At 51.8% G+C, this 27,961-nt stretch overlaps 1 protein-coding gene across 2 annotated transcripts; it reads right to left on the bottom strand.

Annotated features, from left to right (window-relative positions):
* Positions 1-527: 527 nt before the first annotated feature.
* Positions 528-27,952, bottom strand: KIF9 (kinesin family member 9). 2 transcript variants are annotated; one of them, XM_035554442.2, is made up of 24 exons: positions 27,847-27,936; positions 26,842-26,893; positions 26,023-26,366; positions 25,591-25,785; positions 24,840-24,936; positions 24,062-24,227; positions 23,821-23,927; positions 22,858-23,082; positions 21,108-21,191; positions 20,894-20,986; positions 20,020-20,167; positions 19,154-19,218; positions 17,991-18,068; positions 16,912-16,980; positions 16,368-16,472; positions 14,264-14,319; positions 12,765-12,855; positions 11,455-11,588; positions 10,244-10,426; positions 8,087-8,295; positions 6,637-6,816; positions 4,959-5,074; positions 2,558-2,662; positions 764-1,891 (listed from the first exon to the last, which is right to left on the bottom strand). In XM_035554442.2, exons 5-24 carry the CDS (start codon positions 24,933-24,935, stop codon positions 1,787-1,789), a joined length of 2,415 nt encoding a protein of 804 aa, XP_035410335.1. In that variant the 5' UTR covers position 24,936; positions 25,591-25,785; positions 26,023-26,366; positions 26,842-26,893; positions 27,847-27,936; the 3' UTR covers positions 764-1,786. The 2 variants fall into 2 exon arrangements, with proteins under 2 accessions (XP_050565090.1, XP_035410335.1); XM_050709133.1 differs by lacking the exon at positions 26,023-26,366 and having other exon boundaries at positions 528-1,891; positions 27,847-27,952.
* Between the last annotated feature and the right edge of the window lie 9 nt (positions 27,953-27,961).

The following is a 27,961-nucleotide window of genomic DNA, read 5'->3' as shown; positions in this document are numbered from 1 at the left end:
TTCGGAAATGGATCATTACAACAAAAAGGCTGGTTTGTACGCTGTCGTCGCTGACGCTTGGGCAGAGCAGGCGATGTTACAGCAACAGGGCGATCTGCAACGAATTACAGCGAACCCAACAGCTTGGACTAATTAATTTTCCCCAACGTTTCACATGAACGGGGGCGGCGTGAGGCAAACCCCCGGAGCGAACCTCGGGGATGCTCCCGCGAGGGCCGGGGCCGGCTCCGGGGGCTTCGCCCCGTGAAGGTGCTGGTGGAGGAGGAACGGTTCCAGCTCCTACAGGCAGGGCCGGGCACGCGTTATCTCATCCCACCGCGGGATGAGATATCTCATCCCAAAGCGGGGCTGTTCCAGGTCCGGGTCACCCACACGAGGCCGGAGCTGGCTGGGGAGGAGAGGATTCCTTCCCATCCTCGGTTCTGCGCAGGATGGAGGTGCTGCTCAGCCGCAGGACCCCCAGCAGCATCACTCAAAGCCAGCAGAAGCAGACACATGCGAAAGAAAAAAAAAGCAGACACAAAATCGCAGCTGACCGAGTTTTATTCCTTGTCCAAAGCAGCAGAAACCCCGAGGAGCTGCACCCCAGCGCTCCTTTAAGCCACTCTCGCAGCCTGCCAGCACATCCCTGCCCGCAGAAATAGGGACCCACGTCCACAGCCGTGGCACGGGCAGAGAGGAGCCAACGCTGATGGTGAGTTAGGCTTGAAAAAGTGCTGCTGCCGCTGTCACTGGTGGCCTGAGCAGCGTTAAATTAATTTTTGCTCTGTCCCAGCACCACCGATGCGGTCGCTAACAGCTCGCAGCAGCAGCAGGAGATGGGACTCTCCCGGCGGGATGTTTTGTACGCAGATTTCCCTGGCACATGTAGAGGGGCTGGGTGCTGGAGTCAACCTCTTGCATTTTCCACTGTCCTGGGTGAGTAGGGCACCCGGAGCCCACAGTTCGTTCAGCTTGGGGGGGGGGGGGTTCTCCCTTTGCCAGGTCCTTGTGCTGTGACGGGGTCGGGCTGTAAATGCTCTGCTGCTGCGAGCGGTGCCGAGAGCGCACGCGGGGTCCCTGGAGGTGCTGCAAGCAGGAGGCCCAGGCCCTCAGCACGCCCTGCTCCGCACGTGAAGGCGACAGCAGCACGATATCCTCTGGAGCTTTCCAGTTGCTGGGCACCGTGATCTCACCCTGGAGCGGAATTACCTTCCCGGAAAGCACTGGGCAACCGCTGCCCTATTCTCCTGCCGCACCGAGGACTGGGAGCGGAGGCTGCCCTAAATCAATAATGCCATGGCTAATGCTCATCAACGGGTGGCAACGCTTCTCTGCTGCTGCACCGCCTGCGCCCCTCGGGGTCCCTCTCCCTCCAGCACAGCCTGCAGGGGGAAGTGCCCCGGGCTTGCTTCAGCCCAAGGGCTCTGCCCCAGTTCGGTCAGGATCCGTCCTGGGAGCATCAAAGCAGCAAAGGTGCGACTTGACGCTCACAGCCGCCAAGGTGAGGGCAAGCCTGGGAGGCCCCCGCCTCGGGGAGAGAGGGCAGAGGCGGTGCAAGGTGTTGTAACACCTCTCTGCCATGACACCGCGTCGTGCAGAGACTGTTTGAGCGCCCTGCCTTGCTTCCTGCCTGCGCGACGGGCCTGCTCACCGATAGCCGTCAGTCTAGCTGCACAAAAGCAAGCTGTTTGTTTTAATTTCCGACTGTTTATTTTTGAGGAACCTGTTGTGGAGAGGAACGCGGGGTGCTTTCTGAGCTGACGTTGCTTGTCCCCTTCGTGTTGAACGCCCGAGGCCGAGCCTGCTACGTGAGGTGCAGAGACGACGGGGCTTTACTCCCGGCAGCTGTGATGTGCCCGGGCTTCTTGCGCATTTGCCCAAGGGACGACATGGTTCTAGCGTACGTGTGCTGGCGACAGAAAACAAAAACAGCTATTAACATAAACCCTGTTTTCAGAGCAGAATTACCAGTAAAGGCATTTCGCCTGCCAAGAGAAACGACATTCCCAACCTTCCCAGGCGGTGCTGGACGAAGCTGCCCCAATAAGAACCACAGGGGGCACGGCCCCATCACTCCAGCATCGCTTCACCGGTGGCAAACGCCACCAGGCTCAAAGGAGGGCGCAAGACGCCCGCAGAGCTCAAACTGCAGCCTGAGAAATCCTCCTCCTCGCCCCCAGCACTGAAGGGCGGGCTTTGAGATGTTTTCTTTAAAAACGCGTAAAGCCTGAATGGTGCAGCCCCATTACTCTCATCAACACCCAATGTTTCTGAAGTCCCCCTGAGCTCGGGGCCTCAGCGGTATTTTATGGCAAGCCCTTGCCTGGAAGGAAGTAGGGGTGAGAAGTGCTGGGACTGCTTTATAGCAGAAGAGACCAGCATGGGATGGGGCCTTTACATCAGACAGAGGGGAAAAAAAAGCCGTGTGATAGAGCTTAGCTGTGCTACAGGATTAGTCCAGCATCCTTTGAAAGGCTGAACTGGGTCCTGAGGAGCCCTGCACCCCAGGTGGCAGCAAGGCACGGAGCCGCTCTCCCGGCACACATCGGCAGGAGCTGGGCCCGGCCGAGGTCACCTTCTGATCGCTCCTCATTTTCGCCTTGTAGAACGAGGCTGACTCCGGGCCGGCTGGCAGCGTCGTCTCCTGCATCCGCTCAAATCTGTCCTGCTCGTCTTCCTCCTGCCGGGAGAAAGAGAGACCCCATTCCATGCAAAGCCACGCGTCGTGGAGACGCAGAGCTGGGCTGGAGCTCTGGACACCGACTCTCAGGAGCCTCAGGACACGGGCTGGAAGTGAGAACCCCCCCTTCCCACCCCGCAGCTGGGCAGGACTCGGGGCAAAGTCCTTGTGCAAGCGCAGAGCCCCAGCGGGAGCTCCCTCAGCTCTCTTGGCTGTACCTACCCACGGGACAGGTAACCTCAAGGGAACCTCACAGCAGGAATAAAGTCTGAGCTGCACCTTGTCCCCCGAGCCCGGCTGCTGACCTCGTGCCCGCACTTCTCCAGGCAGCGGTCTGGAAGGTGTGAGCACACCAAAGAGAAGCGTGGCTGGGATGGAAGCGCGATTTTTTAAGACACCAGCCAGCGCGTGATATTTTCATGGCAGATTTGAGGACAGCTCTAGCCATCTTTGGTTACCTTCCATTAATGAGCAGCCTGGAGAAGGTGACAGAGAAAGTTTGGGGTGATAAAAGGTAAATGGCCAAAGGACTCGAGCCACGAGTAAAAGGCGAGTACCCTGGAGTAGTGGGTAGTTCCTAGAGCAGTGGGTAGTAAAAGGTGAGTACCCTGGCGCAGTGCATCAGAACAATAAATGAAGAATCAGCCTGGAGAAGGAAAAACGGCTCAGAGTAGGAATGAAACCTCTGGAGGAACATGAGGTGGTGCCCTCAAGGAGCTGGTGTGGCGCTCAGTCACGCTGATGGGGAGGCTGCAGCGAGCTGCCCGGTGAAAGGAAAACGAGAAACCGGCACTGAGCAGCGTTCCGGGGTCACTGTTGGTTCTCTGCCTGAAGATTTCTGCCTGTAACGTCATCAGCTTGACACAGCTGCAAAGCGTCGCTAAAAGGCATGTTTCATTTATCTTTCGGGTTTTAATTGATGTGATGACAAGGAATCCAGGGCTGGAAGCCATTAAGGGAGTTTCTATGAATGCACTGAGTAACTCGGGTTAGTAAAAGTGGCTGGTGATGGATTTCCTCTTTTCCCCAAAGACTGACAGCCTGGGCCAGTGCAGGCAGGCAGGGTTCCCCTGCTGACCTCATTATCCAGAGGGGTTGGGGTTAGGCTTTTTTTGCTGTTATTTTGGGTTTTGGTTTGGTTTTTTGGTTTGTTTTCTTGCTGTTCTCTTTATAGAGTCCGTGTCTGAAACCTTCCAGCCTGGTACATCACAACACCCTGCTTAAAAGTAAACTTAGTACATCTTTTTTCCTACATAACGTTTGTTACTCGTAGCCTTAAGGGAATTCACTCAGGAGGATAGGAAGAACCTGTCTACGATTAACCTTGAAGCTCTTCACGTGCCTTCCTAGAAGGCAGGAAAGAAAATGCTGAACCGAGATTCACAGTCAAAATGGTCAGACATAGAAACAAAAGATCTCGGTTTCGGTTTTCTTTCTAGGGAGCTACAGTCCCCCAGTACTAGAAATGGGGCTAGAAATGGCTAGAAATCCCTAGGGCAGGGGTCGCACAGCTCACGCCCTTCTTCCACTCCTTCCCAACCGCCCGCAGGTGCCCCCTGCTCCTCCTTTTCCAACCCTAATGCTTCTGGGGCTAGGCAGCAGTAACGGAGACGTGGTAATGGTACAAAGGACTAACCCCTCACGGCCAGGAGGGGATCTCCCTCCTTGCCACGCACCCCTCCTCGGTGCCAGCCAGGGTGGAAGCCCCGGCACCGCGTTCCTATCAAACAGCATTAAGGTCCTGAGGCTGACGTTGTACAGCGGAGGACAAAACCTGGAATGACTTCAGAGGGAAATAATGCGCAGAAGAAGTCTGGTAAATAAGAAGCTCAAGAGAAACGTCCATTGTCAGGAACGACAAAAGACGATGGATACCCCAAAGTGGTGGTTTCTAAACAGAGGGCTGGCTAAGCACCAGTTGCCACAACACGAAACACAATAGCGTAGCTGTAAACGTTACAGACCACGCAGGCTGGAAACTCCCAGCCTCCCAAGCACCCCTCGCACCTCTGGGCACCGTGCCTGCTCACTGAGAGTCAGCAGACGACTGGGTGCTTCAGTCACCGTGTCCTATTTTGGCCTCTTAATGGGAAAGCTAATGTGAAAGCAAGATGCGTCTCCAGATAGCTGCTCTCTGCGTCGTGTCAGCCAGCGTTTCGCTGCCAGCCACTCTGCTCGGAGAAAAGGGCAGAGCTGCCATGCCCTCCTCCTCCCACGGGCTGAGCTGTGCCCTCATCACCACGCAACCAACGCGTGGCGAGCAGGGAGAATACTCAGAGCTGCCGGGGCAACTCACCAGGCACGTAACTCTGTTGATGGGAATCATTCCAGGCCTGATGTTGCCACCGGGCTTCAGAGCTTTCTGCACGTAGGTGGGGATGAGGAAGGACTCACTGTACCAGATCTCGAACTCTGCAAGGCAAAGCGGGGGGCGATGAACGGGGCTGCAACCACCAGAGGGTGAATTTCTTCGGGCTCCCCGCCCGCGGATCACGCAGGCCATCGGTGCTCCGAGCTCTTCTGTTTCAACCTACTGGAAGAGTTCGTTATAAGAAGGACAGAGGGACAGTAGGGACAGTTAATGAGGTCAGCTGGCACAGGAGGTGGCCGGGACGTGGTGGCTGGCCCTGGGGACAGTCCCCTGGGCTTGTGCACCCGAGAGGGGAATGGCCGCGAGATGGCACTGCTCCTACGTCCCGGCCACACGGAGCCATCCTCCCGACCGGTTGGGAGCTTGGAGCTGGCAATTTTGAGTGGCCGGGACGTTTCGGGGTCACATTTCAATCCCAAATGCTAAAGGAGCACAGGCGCTTTCCATCCCGTAATAGCCGGTGATAACACACAACAGGTGCTGCAGGAATTTTGTCCTTATTAACGCCGGGCACTTCCCAGACGCCCGCTGCAAAGTGTCTGTGCTATGCTCCGGGTTCCCCACCCAGCAAGGGAGCTGCTCCACGGCACAGGAGCCAGGAATGCAGGCACCGTGGACACGACGAACATCACTGATTTTCTACCCTGGTTTCAGCTCTGAGACCTCTCAGCTCCGGGATGGCACGCAGTTGTGAGAGCGAGCCCGTGCCTGCGTGTTTAAACAAACAGCAAACATCCGGAGCACCTAAAAATGCCGAAGCCAGACCTAACAGAAACCCGTGGCAAAGCTTCTGCACAATTACAGCTTGGCCCTGTGCACCCCCCGGAAGAAGCCACATGTGGGATTTACTAACGGATACAAGTTGTGCTCTGGCACGTTTGTAGAAAATACAGCCTTGCTACGTCCGCAGCATCCGAATGTCTGGGTGCTGGTGTGGGCACACCTACTGCCTTCCATCGCACAGGACAAATCCGGGGGCACACAGGACCAGGTTCCTGTTCCTGCAGACTCAAACGGAGCAGCCTGCAGTGCAGCACACCACGAATTTGCCCAGGATGCTCTGAGCGGAGCCGTGACTCATCGGCACGAGGGAGGCGATGGCGAAGAACAGGCTAAAATGCCCGAGCTCTGCTTCCTGCCAGGGCAGCCTCGCTGCAGCGCTGGAACCTGAGAAATGCTGATCTCACAGGGGCACACAGGAGATGTCTGCAGCCCAGAGCCAAAGCCCTGGCCCAGAGTAGCTCCTTATCCGCCATCTATTATAAAATAAATCAAGGGTGAGAACCAGGGCCATCAGCAGGAGCGTTATTGTTGACTGCAGTGTGCAAGGCTCTTCCCCCCACAGGGAAGCGTCTAGTGGCACGAGCAGGGGACAGCGTGGCATCATCTGCGAGAGAGAATCTACAGAAATGCAGTATTATGTCAGAAAGAAACCACAATAACCGTCAATAAAAAGAAAAAGTCTGGAAGGCAGAAAGAGAAACCACAACAGAGCGTGACAGGGGCTTGGCAACACGCCTGTGAAGTGGCTCGGTGCTGAGCTGCTCTCACGCACCCCGGCTAAGCCGGAGGCTGCTCAGAAACTGCCCCGGCGAGCCAGTACCTGCGATGAGTTTGTTCCGACACTGGTCCACCAGGTGCTGGCAGTACCGGATCTCTGCCTTCAGGTCCTGCAGCTCAGCGTAAGCCGACCTGTACTCCTCCTTCAGGTCCTTCATCTTCATGATGAGTAAAAACTCCTCCTCGTCAATTATGAGGTGTCCTTTCTCATCGACGTACTCCCCTGGAGGGTAAGGAAAGGAAACAAGGATTCTCGTGCGGGTGGAGAGGGCCGCAGAGCAGTCATTCTGCTTGGAACCACCCGGTCGTTACCCGGTTACACCGAGGTTAACCACACAACTGACGTTTCCTTAGACGTGCTTTCTACAAAGACAACGTTGCGGTGGTGCGGGGCAGGAATCCCAGCTGAACACTCGAACCACTCAGACTTCAGTCCCCCGTGAGACGGGACACGTGCAGACGAAGAGGAGGGACTGGTCCCCGCAGAAAGACACCTGCTTAGGGTATCGCTCAGGGCTTTCGTGGCTCCTGCTGAAAAAAACCCTGGGCAGCCGGGGTGAGGGGTTTGGGGACAAAAGGCTGGGCAGCCCTTTGGAGACCACTAAGCCAACGCTGCTTCTCTAGGATAAACATCTCGTGTTCTCAGCTTCCCTCAAATCAGTTTGCTCTTGTGGTTTCCAGCACCCACAGTTAACCACCAGCTGGTAGATGTCATCAGAAAGAGCAAAGGACCAAGAAAAAGCAAGCAGTGAGTCTGTGAAAAGAGAGACCCTCCCTCTGACGCGGATTCAAGCTGACACTGCTCATCGTCTAGCCAAAGGAGCTCCGCATCTTGCTGGCCCTGCGGGAAGAGGCTACGTACAGAGCACGGTGCTCGAAGCTGCTCTGCGAGAAGAGGAATGGAGACCAGCAGCGCTGCAGTCCCCTGGGGCTGACTCCCAGGCCATCGTTCACTAGGCAGCGCCTCCTCGCTGCTGACCATTCCCTTTCTCTCTCCCTCTTACTTCCCACTGATTCCCTAGCCACAGTTTCGGCTGTAGCGTCACAGAGGCAGGTTGTTCTGCTGCCCACCCTGCACGCCAGGACCGCCACCGCTGCTGCTTCCTTGCAGGGACACGCAGAGCGCCCTAGCACACTCTCCTAATAACACAGTTTGCTTCTGATTTCTCTCCGTGCCTGAAGGGGTTTCTTCTCCTCTCCTCTGTAGAACAAAGCAGCAGCGACTCCCGGGAGCCCTGCCGCAGGGCACACAAACTCTCACACACCTCCCAGTCTCACCCAGGCATACTGCACCCAACTAACGCCTCAGCACAGCAGGACAGCGAGGAACTTACCCCATTTGTTCCTCTCCTACTTGGCACTTTGGGGTTTTGCCTTTCACAAACCAGACCCACAAATCAGAGATGAAATCAAACCGTAGGTGGCATCCACCAAAGCTGCTCTGAAACCAGTGGCTCCCTCTTGTGTCAGACTCTTCCTGGCCAGTGACTTACCCTGCTGCCACCGCTCCTGCCTCTGGGCCTCCAGAGCCTTTTTGATGTCCTCCATCTCCTGCTTGATGAAGTTGATCCTCCGGGCCACCGTACTGCTTCTCTTCTTCCTGGCAAGGAGGATGCTTTTGTTCTCCTTAAAGATCCGGTTGATCTCACTTCCACACTCCTCCTTGAATTGCTCAAACGCCACCGGCTTCGACGGAGGGGAGCTGCAACAGAATTCAAAGGCAACACCCACAGATGTGGGGGGGTCACTGTTCTGCCCGGGAGCAGGACACAGTTTTTGGGAGAGGCCAGAGATGAGGCCTGCGGGCGGCATTTCAATGGGCCCTCCGAGGATCGTGCTGCACTGGCTGCATCCTGGTGCCATCCCCGTGACAGCCCTCGTGCCCCTTTCCCTCTGCACCACTCCCAGAAGTTCACATGGAAGCCTCATTCCTTAGGAGACGCCTCAGAATTGAGTCTTCCCTGGAAAGAGGATCTCTAAGGGTTTGAATTTTCAGAAAAAATAACCAACAGTGTTCCTCCCTATTGTCAAGCCGAAACGCCTTTGCTCTTTTCTCGCTGGATTCCCAGCACAGACCAGTCACGTCTGCCAAACAAAGCCCTTGGCTGTGTTTGTTGGCTGCTCCACAATGCTGCCACCCCTGGCCTTTAAGTCTTGCCTGTTTTGAAAGGCTGAATTCAAAGTGGCATGTGTCAGTCTTGACTTTTCGCTGGAATAGCTTTGACGCAAATGTGCCCTCGCGAACAGCAGCTTCTCCTTCAACACGAGCCACGCAGGGCGAAAGGGGAGAATCTCAGGAGACCCCTGGCACTGCAGGAGGAACAGCAACTCCAACGCACCGCTGCTCGGTGCTGCTGGCTGTTCCTGGGGAGCAGGGTGGGGTCTGGAAGCAGAAGGGAGCTCCAAGTCTTCACGTTCCTCAGCCCAGACCGGTCAAAGCAAACCCATCCGCTGCCTTCCCCTGACTGGCCTCTTCAGGGCATTTTCAGACTCCTGCAGGGCTGCACGGGACTGCTTTCCTGCCAGGCTGCTGGCAAAGCACGGCACACGACGGCCACCGGGCAGGCTGCCACTGCTACGGCCCTGGCAGCTCAGCTGCTGAGCGCCTCTGGGCTGTGCCTGACGCAGCTGGAGCAGCACCCTTCCCTGCTGGCTTTGGGAGGAATACTGCAAGGCAAGCAGAGGGCATGGAGGCAGTACCACAGCGAGGTGCTTCAAGAGTAAATTCACCTACGATGCTCTCCCTGGGCTGCGGGAACAAGCGAGGACCAGTCTTGTACAACACAGCCGTGGAGGCGCTCGCAGTACTTCAGAGCTGCTTCACTCGGGGCCTGAGAGCTCAGCAACGACAGAGGGATGGAAATGGTAAGGGGAAAAGCGGGGTCCAGTGGTGTGGGGTCCTGGCTGAGCGCCTGGGAGCTCAACAGCGGTACGCTGCTGAGCACATCGAGCCCTTGGTCTTGGTACCCTGAGCGTTTTTTACCCCGCTAACTCCATCCAGAAAGAAATGCAATTCAGTGCTGCCCTCCTGTGCTAAGTTCTTGCCGTTATACAAGCAGATAATTGGCACACTGCTGCATTTTGGGCCGTTCTCCACAATTCTCTCTTGATACGGCATTTCCTGCCATGACCTCACGCGGATATTGACCCTTCTTCACGAGCGTCTGGGGTTTTGTGGCTGGTCATGAGGCGTCTCTGCCCGAGGGGTGAAGAGTGCTGCGACTTTCACCTGGGACCAGGTGGAAATGTAGAGAACTGGCATAGCTCAGTGGCAGAAGGTAAAACCCGCAGGTATGCTAGGAATGTAATACAGGAATATCGGCTCTAGAATATACAGAGGCAAAAAAATCACACGCCAGCATTTAAACGAGGAACTGACCCCTGATCAGCAGAGACTTCGCGCTTAACAGAGCAACTGGCCAGGACAGAGCTCAGAGGAGGTGGTTAAGCTGACTGCCACCAACACGTTTTGGTCCACTGGTGCCCATAAAACACTGCTCTGTGACCACGTGTTTCTGCACACAAGCAAGGAAGGTCTCTGAATCTCTCCTCTTTACTTTGAAGCAGGGAGTTGTACTAGGGAAATGCAATGCACCCACTCGGGTGTAAACTGGCAAATGGGTTACGCTCCCTTCACAGGGACAGCTTACCTGGGCCGCTGGGAACCTTCCGCAGAGGCTGGCTTCGAGGGCTGCACATCAATATTTGCTGTATCCTCGCTCCTTGCTCTCTCCTTCACGTCCAAATCCCTGGTGGGAATCGTTACCTGACTTTTGGATGGTAAAGGAGCACCCAGCTCTCTCCCAGAAAGGTGGCTCCTAGTTCCTTCCTTCCTGATGGGGGGGGGAAGATGAACCAGGTTAATTTCTTCGTAACAGGGAACCGGAATCAAAGCAAGCTGCAGGTGCTAGCCTTGCTCATTCGAAAACGAGCAGTCTGACATGGTTTCTACCAAAGATTGCAGTGAAATATCTACTGACAAGGACCGAGATCAGCCTCGTTCTCACAAATCCTTCTTTCCTAAAGTAGAGGGACTGCCTTGCAGAGCAAGTACCCTAGAACAGAGCACAGGCTGGACTTGCTCTCTTGTGAAGTCTTACAAGGACAAGAGTCCCACCCCGTCTGGCCTGAGGCACATCAGCCGGTCTGTGCCTTCAGAGGAACCTGCAGACTAAACCCCCTCGCATTTGATCTCACCCCGTGCCTAAATCAAGCCAGGTTGCTGTCCCCCAGCTCACCTCCACGCACAGCCCCAGCCCGGTCTGCACGCCACAGTCAGCGTGACTGCAGAAAGATACAGAGAGGTGCTCACCACATCTCTTTCCATCTCCCTAAAAAAGAACTGCACAGAGGAGTCCCCCACGTCACACAGCTACTAAAGCCTCAGTTTCTCTCCTCTCTAGCACGTGGGATTTGGGGGAAACGTCAGGGAGGAACCAAGCAGATGCCCTAGGCCGCAGACGTAGTTGTGGCAGCTGCCAGCACAGGGACCTCACTTCTATAAACTGAAGGGTCTTTCTCTGCTCTGCATCGATTGCACGTTCCCCCTTCTCTCTCAGCCTCTTCTCAGCTTCGCTCCCTACCTGCTCCTCAGCCCGCTGCCTCCTCCTCCTCCCTTTCCACTCAGCAGACCTCATTGCACCTAGCACTTTAAAGGAAAACTGCAGGTTTAACACGGCTCCCGATGCCGTCGCAGGACTGCTCCCCTGCCTGTGTGTTCAGCTCCCCACCTCTCAGCACAGGCTAACCCCACGGGTGCTGGCTGCAAATTCTTCGGCTCAAAGCCTACGAACACAGCTCACACCCCGCGCAATGCCACGTTATCACAGAAAAGGGAGAGCCGTCGGCCTGCTTAACGCACTTGGACTGCTCGCTGCTCTTCCTGGATTTCTTCTTCTTCCCATCAGGTTTGGGTGAAACAGGAGTCGTTCTAGTCCCAAATTCCTGTCCGTCCTTTTTCCCCATCAAATGGCGGTCCACATCGACCACTCCTGCCTGGAAACAGGAAGAAATAAAACACAGACCAGGAGGCATTAGCTCTGTAGCTGACCGAACCACGCTGTACAGCCCATACCCAACAGCCCCTTCATCTTCTCATACAACCGAATCCGGAAATCTTTGTTCACTACCAAGTACTTCAGGGAAACACCTCCATAAAAATGAAGTACAAATTAAAAGGCAGAATCATCCTTAAATGCATATGCTGAGTGTTTCGGCTATTTAGGGGGAGAATATCTTGGGTCTAGAGTCACAAAAATAAGTTCACAGTGCTCACAGTGTTTTACTGGTAATATCTCAGAGTAAAACTCTTACACCACCACGGCATCAGCAACGACGCAACGGAAAATCATCCTCGGAAGTCTTCGCTCAGTGAAGGGGGACATGTAAGAGAGTTACATTTCTTACAGTACCTCTCATACTGCCTCAACCATAAAACAGAAGGGGGCACTAAGTGTTAAAATCTGCTCGTATTAGGGTTTTGTTTTGTTTTCCAGGTCTTTACATAAAGACTTGAATAGGCCTGCTAGGGACCATCTGTTTTTCTGTTACGCAAATAATTTGCATTTTCCCTTTTGCCTTTCTTCCAAAATATTCAAAGCATCTACGGTTAAACCACAGGACGGGTATATGACTCTGCATAGCAGATAATGATTATTTTATCTGCTTTACTGGGAAAAGCAAGGCGAGGAAACAACCACTTCAGAGAGAAAATATTTCACAGATGGAAACAAGTAATGAAAAATAGGTTATAACTACAGGTCAGAGTTCACATCTGCATTTATGGTTTAGAGATGGTACATTCACTTTGCTTCGGAAATTATAAGGATTAAAAGGAGGACCTCAACAGAGGCAAGTGATTTGACCCCGCCTTCTACAACTGCCTGGTCGACAGGCAGGTCACATTCTTCTATTAGTTTATATTTTCTTTATTACCATGTTATAAATTATTCTGTTTAGATAGCGGGCCTAACGCTCTGCTGACAGGAATGCTACTCTGTTAATTGGTGCACCTCCGCTCTGTGCAAGTTTTTGACACACTCATCACGATAACATTTCTGAGCTTCAGATTTCAATAGGGAAAAGTTAAGAACTTGAGGCAATTCAGGGTTCAGCAGCAAAGCAGCTAATTCTAAAATGGATTCTGGGCAAGGCCCGAGCACCGGGAGTTACCTTCTGAGCAGCAGCAATAGCAGCAAAGTCATTTTTGTCTATTAGAGCATACTTGCTTCGTAATCTGGCTTCCACTTCGTGTTCCTGTTGCCTAGGGGAGAAAGCAGCCCTTTACCATTGTGTTCACAGCGGATTATTTCATATGTCAAATCCTGCAATACCTGCCAATATCACATCTCCAAAGAAAACATCTTTTATCTGAGATCTCACTTCCAAACACCCCATTCTGCTCCTTCTACTCTTCCCGTAGCTGTTGTAACCTTTTCCATTCTCCTCGTCCTTTCTTTTTCTATACTGTCCTTTTAGGCCTCACAGCTATGGAAGTTTTTTGATGGCTGTTTAAATACTGAGCTTAACCTTTCCATGGTCCAGATCAAATAGTATCACATCTGTTCAGTTATGTCACTTCAATATCTAATCTTATTCTCATCTATTGATTATCAGTGATTTTTTTTTTCACTGAAAGAGAGCAGGTGAAGCACTGTCAGTAGGTGTAAGTACACTACACGAGATTGAAGATTGTTAGAGAACCTGCAAGTTAAAGGAAAAAAAAAAAGCCCAGTGCTTTGGCACAATAAAGGAGTCACAAGTTTAAAAAATAATAATTATTGGGCTAGATTTTTACCATTTTGGCCTTGGGTCCCTCAAAATCCTGACTGCCTGGTCTGATGACATACCGCAGACATTTGTGTTCAAACAAGTTTCTCGAGGGCCGGCAGATTTTCTGCAGCAATATCCCCACGTCGCCCTTGTGAACAGCAACCTCTAATGCCTAGCCAGACCGCTGCTGTAAAGGCTGGTGGGTTGCCCTAACACCCTTATTCCTCTCCGTCCTCTTCTGTTTCACAACACGGAAACTGCCCGTCCTCCTTTTTTCCAGCCTGCCACTTACCTTCCCTCGTTCAGCCCGAAAGCACAGCTTTCAGCACCCACCGATGACATTTTCCAACAGGCACTTTCACACTTTCTCCCCTCCCACACCACGCAGAGAGCGCTCCCTTGGAAGTAGCCACAAAGCCTTCTTATCACGCTCCTCCAAACTGCTCTGTGACCTTCCTTTGCCATGATCTTTAAATATAAATATATACACACATATCTGATGACCTTTAGATGCTGGTGTGGGGAGGGCAGCATGTATCATCTCATCCTACGGTTTAATTTTTCTTCGGATCTGCTTGTCGCCTGCCTTGCACTATGGAGATACACACAATGACTGGGGTTCCCATGCTCAGGGGTGTATATTTGCTGAGCTGTGTTATTAACCAGCGAAGCTTATCACCCTTGTGTCCTTGCACGTGACTTATGAGCACTGGAAGGTTAGAGGCAATAGTCTTCTGGTGCCAGCAGAAATTGTCCATATCTCTGTTTTCAGTTACAACTTATTCCCTATCCTTAATAATTCTTCTCCACCGATGTCCTGGTAAGCGTGCTATCACACACAAAAGCTTGATGGAATTTCTAAACCTCACTGTGAAATATATCAGTCCTGAATATCTTACCTTACAATCAGCTTGAACTGCTTAAATACCTCCTGGACTTGCCTGATATTCATTATCTGAGGAAAAGATGTATACAGTGAAGACACAAGTTAGCATTTCCAGGCTGTGGTCAGCTGTACTGATTCAAATATGTCAGATCGTGAGGGCTTTGCTTTCCAGCTGGTGGGTATCAACACTCAAGGAGAGTTACCTTTATCCTGTACGTGGCTGGAGGTTGATAGCTTGCTCACTCTGAGGAGAGTTTTAGAGAGAGAGGAATCTGATAGACCTAGATTTAGACCCAGACCTAGATAGGTAAGTTCCACGGAGTGCACAGCCAGCCAGATAGTGAATTGTTTACAATAATTTTACAAATTAAATAGATGGCATCTACTGACCTCACAGATTATGATGTTACTTCTCTTTTCGCTACTCTCCAAGACTGTCTACTTAGAACTGCCAGAGCACTATCTCCAGTCCTCTCAGCCATGATACCGAATCAGCTGAGCCATGTCACTGTCTCTGCTTTAGAGATGAGGAGCAAAGGCACAGGCACGGGCAGACAAGTAATGGGGAGAGTGTAACTGAGCAGGAATCTGCACTGAGGTCTCCCAAGGCCTAAGATACTGGACCAAACTGTGAAATGCGCGCTCTCTCAGCCATCTCTCTAAAAGATTCTTCAGTCCCACTGAACACATCGTTCCCCGTGTGAAACTCCTTAGTCCTCTACCTTCCCTGCTCCACACCAATCCACATCACATTTTGCAGCTCAGATATAAAAGAGCTTCACATAAGCCTTTATTCTGCTTCACTCCTGCCTGCTGGAAGAAGAACACACGGACTTTCAGAGAAGATAATGATTACATGAAATGAGAGGGAGTGTCTCAAGCTGTTTCATTTAGAATCAGAGAATCACAGAATCATTTAGGTTGGAAAAAAACTTCAAGATCGTTAAGTCCAACCATCAACCTGACCTACCAAGTCCCATCACCAAACCATATCCCTCTGTGTCACATCCATGCATCTCCTAAATGCCTCCGGGGATGGGGACACCACCACTTCCCTGGGCAGCCCGTTCCAATGCTTGATCACCCTCTCCATGAAGAAATTCTTCCTAATATCCAATCTAAACCTTCACTGGCACAACTTGAGTCTGTTTCCTCACATCCTATCACTTGCTACCTGAGAAAAGAGAACACCCTCCTCACTACAACCTCCTTTCTGGTGGCTGTAGAGAGCGATGAGGTCTCCCCTCAGGCTCCGTTTCTCCAGACTGAACAACCCCATTTCCCTCAGCTGCTCCTCACAACTCTTGTTTTCCAGTCCCTTCACCAGCTTTGTTGCTCTTCCCTGCACGTGCTCGAGCAGCTCAGTATCCTTCTGGTAGAGAAGGGCCCAAAACTGAACGCACCATGTGGGGTGCAGCCTTGCCAGGGCCACGTACAGGGGGACGATCACCTCCCTGGTCCCACTGGCCACGCTGTTCCTGATGCAGGCCAGGATGCCGTTGGCCTTCTTGGCCACCTGGGCACGCTGCTGGCTCACAGACAGCACCCCAGGGCCTCTTCTGTGGACACCTTCCCAGAGCCTTCCCCAAGCCTGTACCGCTGCGTGTTTTCTTGTTTGCCCCCACAGAAATATTTGTGTATGAGGGACTTCAGCTGTTTCTTTCTGCAATCATTTTGCAGTCGACAGGTACTTCCAAGTTGTGAAACTGTCCTAACAAACCTGTCTCTAAGAGATGGAATGTATTTTGGCAACACACCTTGCAGAAGATTTAGTATGATGTTGACAGGGCAAATTTTTGACATTACTTATTTATAGAAGTAATGCATAAACCAATTTGAAGGCTTTCATGACAGAGGAAAAGTCTCCTCAAGCTTTGTAGTGGGTTTACATGGCAAGGTTTTACCCGAGTAAAACCATCGCAAGCTTCCAAAAAAAAGCAAAGATGGTATGAAAACAAGGAGACAGCCCTAACAAGCCAAAAAAAACATATATAGAAATCTGTAGCACTTTTAGGTTAAAGACAGCCTCTTCAGAAGACGCTTTCATTGTTCCTGTCTTGGGATAAAATGGGATGGAAGCGGTATCTAAGTCCTTCTCTACTTAAAAAGCTACTTACATCAATTTCATCAATGGCTCCCTGTAGGTATTTGTGGATTTGAGACTTAATCTCTGCTATCTGGACATCAGTCAGAGGGTCGTAAGTCACCAAAGATCGATTTACCTAGGAGAAAAGGTGAACAAGTGAATGTTGATAAATCACAAAAAACTCAGCAAGTACTAGTCTGGCAACACCTGACATCGCTCTGCTGTGCCCAGGGAAGCCTTACGCTTAATTTCTGATTGTAACTTCTTGTCATCTGAGTTAATAGGACATGGGACTTGGGAGCATGCTGAAAGCAATGCATTCCCTTTCGTGTTTCAACCAAACAAGAGGAGGGCCTCACAAGTCAAAAAAGGAAACCAAGCATCTACGTGGGATGGTGACTGAAGATACAACAGTCTCAGTGCAGAGCTTTGACTGATCCCAAAAGGATTGTGCTGGAAGCAGAAGGGAGAATGCAATCATGTTGGGCACTGAGTTAACTGATCCCCCTGCAAAACGATGATCATGGCAAAGCCTTAACTAGGTCCCGTCTAAGATGGTGCAGCCAGTTCCTCACCAGGTTGTTGTGCATAGCCAGTTCTTGCTTCAGAAGAATAATCTCCTTCTCCAAAGCCCTCACTGTCTCCTAGCAGGAAAACAAAAAAAGGTGAGCAAGTAACTAAAAGCTGTTATTGAAAAAAATGCTGAAAAGCCACATATAGCTCACTGCCATGTAACATCACAGCTGTGTACCAGCTCCCCCAGGATTTGCTGTCAGGATTCCATCAGTGAAACAGTGAGCCTGGAAGTCACTTTGCCTCTGAATAGCTTCCTACAGGACAGCTTCTGTCGTGTCCTGGATGTGCTGCCTGCAGAGTCAGCCTCAGCCTCCAAGAGAAGGGCACTTGTTTTATTAACCTGATGCTTTCCTGATCTGGTACTGGAGGGGCCCTCAAACTCTGGACCACGAGATATCAACACAAAGACAAAGAGATGTGCAGGGTTCCACTCTGACCATTACTGAACTCCGTAGGAGTTCTGACATTAAATTTAATCATAGGCAGGAGTCTCCCATGGCATAATTGTGATTGAAATTCTCCATAATCGGGAATATCTTCAAGCACTGACTATGCAGAATGTGTGTCCAGAAAGGTGGGAGTACCCAAATCTGTTGGGATCTGGTGAAAACCGGATACTGAGCTGCTTTAAGGGCCTGTTGGAGTATCAAAGCACAATAGCTTCCTTAAACACATGTTGGTTTCTCTTTCCCACTCCACACATCCCAACGAAAATGAAGGGACTGAAGAGGAAATGACATTTTTTTGCACAGCTCTCAGCTTCTTCTGGGAGCTGTTGGAGGAAACTCCCCAGCTGTTTCTCTGCTCACCAGTGAGATCAGGCTGTGAAACACAGCAGGGCTCTCACACACCCCATGTGTTATGGATCAGATAATTCTAAGCTTGTTCTTTGGGCTATCAGCAATTCATTCAGCTTTGACTGCTACCAGCTCCCTTTCAGCTGTGGAAGTGCACTCAGGACATCTGAAACACTGTCATCAATTTCTTTAATTTTTTGCCTTGTTTAAACAAGTATTGGAATTGTGGCAAGAACATTATTTTACCAGCAGGAGCAGGAATAATGCTGTTCTCTACGTACCTCTGGGTCACATGTCACATTGATGACTGGCTCTGTTGTGATCCATTTCATTCTGGTAGCAAAACGAAGAGAAGACAACTGAAAAACATGTTTGTTTTTCTTTTGTTAAACAGTAACTGAAAGAGATGTTGGTGAGGATATCATTTTCGTAATCCCTTACTATTAAATCATATCAGATCCCAGTCCATAGAAAAGCAAAGCTATTTAACTGCGTGGAGAATTAGAGGGTTTATGATTCCAGGAGCGTATCCTCCAGTGCTCATTGGTTTCTGTGTGATGAGCCAGCTTCAGACAATCTCTTTGTGTTTTCTGTTCTGCATGTGGACAGTTCTACGTGTAAAAGAGCTGTGGTCTCAAAAATACCCCCGTCCCATTTCTGATCAAAATAACATGTCCTAACAACTCCAAATCACGTATCAATGGCTTTCAGGCTTAGTTCCTGCAATGTGGTATCTTGAGAATAAGCCCCTGCAGCCTGAAAATCATCCCATTTCCTCTGCAATTCCCCGTTTCTAGATGCTATCACGGCACAAGTGGGAGATGACAAAAACAACACTCTGCCTCGAACACAGCTGCGTAGCAGGTGACTGTGTTTGCATTTGTTTTGCTATGTAAAAGTTTGTTGGCATAGAGCAAGGTGATTCCCTTCTCAGTGTCACAGATACGGCTAAGATGATCCACTTCACCCAGTAAGGCTTTCACCCATTTTATTCTTTCACGGTTTAAAGGAGCCTTACTGTTAGGAGGCTACTGCTGGTTCCAGTCTCCCAAACCAGCTGAAAGCCAGCTCAGATTTGATGTGCCCTGGTACAATTCCATCGATTTCATTATACGATTTACCATTCAAAACACACTCGCAGAACTGAACCAACAATAACAATTAACGTTATCCAGTGTGCTTCGATCTCAGCTCTTGGGGCCTGCTGTAATTCAGGCCGGTTACCACTCTTTGCCTCACAAAGCAGACTGGCGAGATCAATCTGTTCTCTGAGCCTCTGAGATAAGATGAGCTATCCAATGTTTCTGAAGAATTAGACAGGATGTTTCTCTGGGACTCCAGCCACAGCCCTCCAGAGACTACTCTTTGAACACAGTTAGGGCTGATGCAATTGCAGCAGTAGCAGGAACAAGACTGTAATTCTGCAGAAATCAGTTCAACTTACAGTCTCTTCTACGTGCAAAGCTTCCCCGCAGATATTTGCCACTAGGACAGTATTGCATTTTCCCCCTGGAACAATAGAAAAGAAAAAAAAAAAGCAAAGTATATCATTTTGTTGCTGTTCTTTCCTTTTCTGGAAAATATTATGTTGTGTGCTGACTGAAAAACAGAAAAAGAAGGAACAAAGAACGCGGCCAGTTTGGAACTGCCCCTCTAAAGTTCCCATGCAGTGGCACAGACTGACTTACAAGTGAAGGTAAAATGTGTTTTTCATCTGGTGATTGTGCAGTAAGGAGATGGGAAGACAAATTGTAAAAGCCTGAAATCAGATAAATCAGAGCAGAGGATTTTAAAAACCTTTGGTGTGACTCTAGTACCGGGGAACCTGACAGGCCATCGTCGCCGTCTTTTACAAGAGCAATTCAAGTCGTATGCTCAGAGTACATCAAACATCCCTCTGTGTTTTGATGACTTCAGTTACTCCACACAAATGTCTGCAGCCTGTCTTCAGCTGCTTTCTCCTCAGCCTTTCCTGCACGTTCCAGATGCACCTCGGCTTTGGGTTTCTCATCTGGAGCCTGATGCTAGAGGAGCAGCAGCTGTAGAGGCTTGTAACGCGCTGCATTTTTTTGCTGGCTAGTTTTTAAACTGTTCCAACCGAGGAAAGTTCAGCGAATTTCTTTTGGCCTGATCAGTGCGGCCTTTGTACTGTCTGTGCCTGCCGCTTTATTTGATGAGGAAAACCAGACGTCCTTTGAACAATGATTAGTTCCATGTGTTTATATGTAAGGGCTTTAACAGCTGATAGGCTCCCTGAAACACGATCTTCTGTGTGTTTTATTTGGGGCTGCTGTAATCCACAGCTCTTACCCAGCGAGTCCTTGAGGACGTGAGTGAGCTTGCTCTGTCGGAAGGGGATGTGGTCCCTCTTCGGATCAGCCAGGGCGATGACGATTTGCTCGAGGAACGACAGAGACTTGTTAATGTACGTGGCTTCCTTCAGAACCTGCCCTTCAGACTGTAACGAAGACCAAAAGGCAAAGCTCCCACGTGTGTTTCTGAAGCGCGGAACAGAGCCTGCTCCTTACCGGGGCACAACCCTGCCCAGCGGTGAGGACAGGTATCTAATCCGGATCAAACACATTGCTCATCTAGAGCTCTCCTCAGCCTGAAAACAAGTTTTCGGAGACTTCGGTTTTTCATTACGAGTCTACCAGGACTACTAGCTTTCCTTCGCAACGGGAGAGCATGCATTTGTCACAGGACTCTGCTCCGATCAGTACAGAACGTCACACGGGACCTGTGAAGGTTTCAGCCGTTGAGATCTAACGCTCTGAGAAAGTTTCAAGAGTTTGCCTGCTGTGACCAGAAGCGAGATTTGCATTGACACTCAGGGAATGAAGAGGAAAAGCACAAGTTCTCTGTCTTAACAGCTAATGGCTCCGGCCTTCTCCTTTGCGGAGAAGTGATAGATGGATAAGCTGATAGTCAGACAAACCTGAACCTGGATCAGATTGGGAGGCACACGCAGGATGGGAGTCACGTACATGCGGACTCGGCAAAGGAACACAGCAGCTGCAAACATCTGAGCACTCTCCCATGCATTAATGTGACTTACAACTCGTCACAGTCTCTCCTATTTATCACAGGCTGAATTCTGTTGTGGAAAACCCTCAAATTTCACCTCCAACGTGTTATTACCGGACTCTCCACCATGGACTGAAATATTTCTTCCATTACTTACTCCGGTCTTGCTCAGTCTCTCTGAGCCTGCCAGATCTATTAGGTTGATCTTAGAATTAATGCATCTGACGTCTGAGAAAACTCTGCAACGAGACTGAGGGGGAAAAGAACACAGGCTGTACTTAACTGTAGGCAAAACTGGAAAACAGTAAAAAAACAGACACACAAAGATCCTCAGTCATTCGAGCCCCTGGAAAAGCTGCTGGAGCTCTTACCTCAATGTAGATAGTAAAGATGCAATGGGATCTGGATGAATTTTTATTCAATGAGTGTTCTGCTATTACTCTGTTGGTCTCACCCTGTAAACGAAGTCAAAATGGAAGACGGTATTTTAAAGCTTCTGCACTGGTAGAACAAAGGGAAATTAGAAATCCACACAGTTAAATAAACAGGGGTTCAATCTTCGTTCTGCAGACTGTTGTTCAGCTGGTTAGAGCCTCCAGTGCAGGAGCACAGGGTATTTGAGTCGCTTTCTCACTTAAAAGGCATTTCACAGCATGGTTGGTTAATAATCGTAATAATCGTGCCATAATCGTGCCTTTTACCAGACACATCATCTGTGTTTCCACTTTCAAGGCTCAGCTCACAGACCTGTGGCTCTGTGAGGAACAGTCAGGCTGGCCTCCTTCAGACCCAACACCTCCCTGGCTGTTTCAGTTTCTCGATGAGTGGAAAACCAAAGAGCTCCCCAGGCTTTAAATGTCACGGACAGCTCAGACGTGTGTGACAGCCACAAATTTGTGATGACTACTTCCAGGGAAACAAAGCAACATTGCAACCGATGTTGGAACTGCTTGTGAGGACTGCCAGTCTCTCAGAGCTGCACTGCCAGGTCTGGCAAGGCACAAAAGGAAACGGCAGGCTCTACAGCACAGAAATGCACTTGTCACAGGTTTCACAGCCAGCTGGTTTGGCCATGCCTCTGAGGACAACAACCTTCAAGTGACTGCCACCTCACCAGGGAGTTTGAATCCAAGAGCAAGCATGAAGGTGACGATCTCCAGGTAAATGTGAGAAAGTTAAGCCTCGTTTCCACCATCCTTCTACTCTTTAGGAGGAAAATGGGAGCTCCTGTGAATCACGGAGGCTAGCTTAGGACACCACAGTCCCATCAGTGAAAAGGCAAATCAAAGATGTTAAGGACACCAAATGGCCCCTGGTAAGAAAACCCTTCCTGCAAACAGTACCAACATTTTATTCATGTTTTCCTTACCTTAGCGCCCACAGGTAAAGGAAGGATGCAGCCCTAACTAAACAAACTTCCTTCACAAAGACAACCCATTGTGGGAACATCCCTGCTGTAAAATCTGACAAACAGTACCTGTGCTGTGACCACTCTACCTGCCAGAGATGTCACTCGTAAGACTCTTTTCTTGGAGCATTGACTTCGCTAGGACAGGTAGGGGAGTTTTTCAGGAAGGAATTCCAGTGTAGGCCAGCTCTGGGGTCAAAAAGGATCCCAAATATCCTACACTTTGTATTAAGGCACGCACTGACATCCTCGTGAGATAAGCAGGGTAATGAAAAGAGGTCGTTCCAACTGGTCAGCACCTCGGTCTGCTGAAGGGGCCAGTGAGGCTGCTGGTATTTCAGACAAGCCTTGTGAAATGAAGGCAGAATCTGTGGCTACCTCAACTATTTTGGTGCTGCCTGGAATCTCCAGTGCTGCTGCTTTCCGTGGCCTCACCCCTAATAGATGTCCTCCATCACTTGACTTGTTCTCACATACACTAAAGCCAGGGTTTCTCCACAGACATCTTCCAGAATCTCTATGCCAAGGACATTTCCTTGCAAGAGCATGGACTACAAAGAGTTACCAGTTCTTCCACACACCAGAGAGAGAACAAAGAGGGCTGAAGCTCCCTCCGGCAGTCCTGGCCACCCGCTTCCTGCTTCACTGCTTCTTCCCTCAGCCAAGCCCACAAACGTAGCCACCAAGGGAACTGTAATATTTGGTTGTCTTGCCTCAAAAAGGAGATTGAGAGCATCCTCCTCGTGGCTGACAGAATGTACAGATAAGCCCTTCACGTAAACACCCCGTGGGCAGTCCACTACAGCCATCTGCACGTCTCCGGTCCCACTGCTTGTCGTGGTGGACAGCAGGTCGAACAAGGTCTCGTTGTAGATCTCCAGGTAGGAGATCCGGACGGTGATGAAGGAATCAACGGAGCGCGCAATCGCTTTGAAGACCTGCGCAAAGAGAAAGGCTGTCAGTGGCAGGCCTCGTTCACAAGCACAACTATTCATGGCTTTTCGGATGAGCTGTTTGTGACTTTTTGAACGGCTCTAAGTTCATCCGCGCGTGCACAGCTAATTCTGAACTGTGGCTGCCTGCGGGCTGACAGGGCTAAGCCAACATTTTTAGTAGGATTTCTCAGAGTGATGTTTTTGAAAACTCTGAAGGCCTTCTTACGTTTGGGAAGCAGCTTGTGCTTCGTGTGAGCTAGTAGAATCAAACGTGAACCTCCGAAAATGACAATACAGCGTATCTACGGAATTCCTCCCATCTGTGTCTCAGGTTGTATCACTCCCATACTGCGTGTGTCAGCTGTCTTTGTGGGAGTGGACCTGTCCCCTAAAATAGTGCTTAACAGGTGCCTCTGGGCAGCCACGGATGTAGGCAGCGATGGAACCGACACAGGAGCATGTTTCAAACCAACACCATGCCAGAGGGGTGAAATACCACCACTACCGATGCGCGAGGTCACGGCGGAGGAAAAGGAAGGTACAAAGTAACCGTGTTTTACAGGACCCTTTATCTCCTTAATGACCATCACAGAAATAAAATTTAAAAAAAAAAGGACCGATGGAAACCAAATAAAACGTATCTACGGTGTTAAAACGCTTTTATGAGCACCAGCAATAGCTGATACGAGTGATGCCTTCATTACTTCTTCTAGGCTCTTTTCCCGTTCGGATCCTCAGTACCTGCTGTATAGCTCGCGGTATGATCCCTCGATGCTTGTACTCGGCAGTTGCTCCCGTCATCGTGTACGTTTTACCGGCCCCTGTTTGCCCATAGCACATTATCGTGCCTAGAAAAGAATCAAAGCAAAAGAATAAACCCAGAAGGGAATCTTTGTATTTCCCAAACGCGACATCAAAAGGCGATCTCCCTCAGATCAAATCTCCCCTTATTGTAAAAATAATAAAAATAGCAAGAAATTACCATTATAGCCAACCAGGGCATCAGACACCAATTTCTTGGCTACGGTCTCATACGCCAGCTCCTGGGAGGTGTTGTGAAGGACCCCGTCCAGTCTGAAGGACCAGTCAGTCTGTCTGTTATTCACAACTCCTTTCCTGGCGTCTTTTTTGATGTATATATCTATGCTCTGAAACCCCAAAAAAGAAACAAAGCTTAATTTCAGTAGCCGTGAAGAGTTCCAGCAGCTGCTGTCTAAAAAAAAAACCCATCCACTGAAGAGCTGCAGGTAAGCAGAAGGTGGAACACAAATACTGTTACTGCTTTTACTGCTCCTGGTGGTATTTTCTGGTGGGAGGAGGTCCAAAAAAGGGGACAAGGTTCCTCTGTTTGGCTTTCAGAGATGTGCCAGGGCAATTATTGGGTTGCTGTTAGCACAAGGATCACGGGGTGAAGTCAGGACCGCGCGGATGGGGAAGAGAAGCAGCCTGCACCACAGGGGGACCTCTAAGGCTGAACTGGAGGTTACCCCTGGGAATTCCTCAAGGATCGAAGCCCCAGCCAGCCCTTTTTAGGATTTTCTTTAGTGACTGCATCACAAGAAGTATGTTCGCCATAGCCAAACGTACTGATACAAAACCACGAGGCTCTGTCAGCACAGAGGAACCAGGAGGAACGTGTGAACCCACGCGCACCAAAAGGCTACGTTTGGTCCCCAAGACACAGAAGAATTCTGCATTTCTATGGGCAAAACTGAAATCAACTTCCAAACCGTTCACGCTTGCCATCGCTTTTTCTCTACCTTGTTGTCTGGCCCAAACTTGATCATATCCTGAGCTAAATCGGCCGTTGGTTTGACTCGCACAAACGTACGGACTTTCTTTTCTACTGCATCCATTCTGCAGAGGAAGAACACAGAAGAATCAACAGTGCTGCATTCCCTAAGACGAAATGCAATGTTCTTTGTTATGAAAAGGCCAGCTACAGAGCAGCGGAGTTTAAAAACAAAGCGTTGACGAATGCTCGGCCGTAGCTTCTATCCTTTATTAAGAGCAACCGGGGGCAAACAGTTGCTGAAAAGTCTTTCCAGCACTGTTCTGCTCCGAGAACGGGGCGTATAAATAGAAAGGGGTTTCACTGATCATGATTTCCTCTTGTGTGTCGGCCGTCAGAGCATCTGACAACACGAGCTTTTCTTCCTCCTAGCCCTGCAAAGCAAAATAACTGCAGGAAGACGAGACAGATCTGCTTTTGTCCAGTGCTTTGTGCGTGAAGGCTTCTGCACCACCGCGCCCCTGGGGAGCCTGCTGTTTGCCAACGTCAGCTCACCCAAATCTGTGCTTCGAGCTTCTGAGGCTCTGAGCGAGACACTCGGGGCGAAACGAAGCCCAGATGGCCCAAGAGCGAGGCAAAAGGCCCTGCAGGCCGTTGGGGTGCCAACATCTTCAGCGCTCTGAGCAACACTGACTGGCTTACGGTCCGCACTGAGCGTGTGTTTCTCGCGTCTTCGTAACCCCTTCGTACACTGTTAACCCCTTTTTATAAAGCCCCACCTGAGGCACACGGGTGAGTCTTTTTAAATCCCTGGAGCACGCAGGAGCTACGTTTTCTCTCGCCTGTTTGCTACAGCCTGCGCTCAGTAGGTGAGATCCAGCAACAGCCTCTGGTTTCGGATGGGATCTTTGGTGTCTCCCACGTATTAACTGCGCTTTTCTGGGGTCTCCATCACCTTACCCGCCGAGATCCCTCTAAAAAGAAACGTAGAGACGAGATCTGAACCAAGGCTTCTACTTCAACAAGAGGCGGGCGTGTGAGTGACTAACTGACAAAGCACCACATGCCGTCTAACTAATTTAACGTACGCAAAGACCCAGGGAAACGTTGCACGTGACGAACCCAGGCGGGGCGCCTTGCTCTTTTCCCAGATTATCATAGCAAAGAGTCCAAAACAGTGCAGGGATGCCACTGCTGTGAGCTCTCAGTACCTGAGGCAGTCTTCAGCCACGAGAAGCTGTGCCAAGGCGTGGTGACAAAGCAGCACACGGGTGTTGTGAGGGCTGCCACCACGGGACACGCACCGAAATGAGTTGCCGGCGCTGCGAGTAAAGGCAGGAGCTGCTCAGGGACGAGCGAAATGGGAGCAAATTCAGACAGTTGTAAAGGTCACAGCCCCCTTGGAAATGCTGCTGATGGTTGATTGAGGGTTTTCCCGGGTAACGAGAGTGTTCTTCCCTATCCAAACACACCCCAGCCTTAGCTCCATAAGGCCACAGCAAGAAGCAAAACGGAGGGAAAGGAGCGAGGGCAAAATTCCGGCAAAAACCCGAATCTGGACCAGAGAGAGAGAGAACAAATTTAGGACAAGCGGAATTTTCCTCACGGCAACAATGCCCACCGCTCAGCGCCAGCAGAGAGCGACTACGCCTGGGATCCCTTGATAACGCTGCCAGGGCTGCAGGAGTAACGGGAAATCGGAACGCCCCAGGGAACAGGCAGCGAAATCGGGCCGCTGGTTGGGGCGCCCTCCCAGGACAGCCGAAGCCCCGCTAATTTGGCTCCGTTTGGGGCTCCCCGGCTAATTTGGCTCCGTTCGGCTCCGCTAATTTAGGTCTCGGGGCGAATTCGCGCTCAGAGGTGATGGGGACACAGGAAAGCCCTGCGACAGGGTGGGGGGGGGGGGTGGGGAACCACGGAAACCATTAGGAAAACCCCAGGGTGGCCCCCAGAATTCAGCCCCCCCGAAAGCCCCCCCCCCCCCGCCCCCAGCACCTCCCTGCGCAGGGCACAGCACCCGACCCCGGTACCTGCTGGGGGTGGGAGGCGGCGGTGACACTGGTGACACTGGTGATACTGGGCCTGGGGGGGGGGGAAGAGAGAGAAGGGGGGGGTGAGGGGCTGGGAGGATGGGGAGCGGGGGGGGTCCCAGAGCCCAGTATGGGGGGGATGAGGGCGATGGGGGCGACATGGGGGGGCTGGGGGGGGAAGGGATGAGGGGACAGGGAGGGGGGACAAGGGCTGAGGGGGGGGGACAAGGGGTGAGGGGGTGAGGGCCGGGGAGGGGGGGGGGGACAGAGCATGGGGTGGGGGACAAGGCCCTGAGGAGGGGGGTGACAGGGCTGGGGGGGGGGGGGACATGGCCAGTGGGGGAGTGGTTGGGGGGTACATGGCTGGGGGGCTGTGATATGGCCCGGGGGGGGGGGGGTGACAGGGCCGGGGGGAGGTGACAGGGCCCGGGGGGGCTGTGACAGGGCTGGGGGGCTGTGACAGGGCCCGGGGGGGCTGTGACAGGGCCCGAAGGGAGGCGACAGGGCCCGGGGGGGGGGGGAGACAGGGCCCAGGGGGGGGGTGACAGGGCCCGAAGGGAGGCAACAGGGCCCGGGGCGGGGGGTGATAGGGCCCGGGGGCGGGGGGAGACAAGGCCCGGGGGGGGGGGGGGGGTGACAGGGCCCGGGGGGGGGTGACAGGGCCCGGGGGGGCTGTGACAGGGCCCGGGGGGGGTGACAGGGCCCGGGGGGTTGTGACAGGCCCAGGGGGAATGTGACAGGGCCCGGGGGGGGTGACAGGCCCGGGGGGGTGACAGGGCCCGGGGGGGGGGGGTGACAGGGCCCGGGGGGGCTGTGACAGGGCCCGGGGGGGGGGGTGACAGGGCCCGAAGGGAGGCGACAGGGCCCGGGGGGGGGCGGTGACAGGGCCCGGGGGGGTGACAGGGCCCGGGGGGGGGGGGGGTGACAGGGCCCGGGGGGGTGACAGGGCCCGGGGGGGGGCTGTGACAGGGCCCGGGGGGGTGACACGTCCCCTCCCCCCCGCACCTCAGCGCCCCCTCTGCTCCGGCCGGGCCTGGCGCGCGGGCCGTTCCCATGGCAACCGCCGCTTTCCCGCGCGGACGGCGCCGGAAGCTCGAGGGGCGGCGGCAGTGAAGGCGCG

This window comes from Cygnus atratus, chromosome 2, assembly GCF_013377495.2.
Source record: "Cygnus atratus isolate AKBS03 ecotype Queensland, Australia chromosome 2, CAtr_DNAZoo_HiC_assembly, whole genome shotgun sequence".
Classification (NCBI taxonomy): domain Eukaryota; kingdom Metazoa; phylum Chordata; class Aves; order Anseriformes; family Anatidae; genus Cygnus; species Cygnus atratus.
This window is presented reverse-complemented; position numbering and strand designations above follow the sequence as displayed.

Coding starts and splice junctions, on each gene's coding strand:
- KIF9 (XM_050709133.1), bottom strand. CDS start 24,935: ATGGATGCAGTAGAAAAGAAAGTCCGTACGTTTGTGCGAGTCAAACCA. Junction 20,987..21,107: donor TCTTTACTATCTACATTGAG/GTAAGAGCTCCA, acceptor TTTCCCCCTCAG/TCTCGTTGCAGAGTTTTCTC. Junction 16,473..16,911: donor TGGCTATGCACAACAACCTG/GTGAGGAACTGG, acceptor CTTTTCTCCTAG/GTAAATCGATCTTTGGTGAC.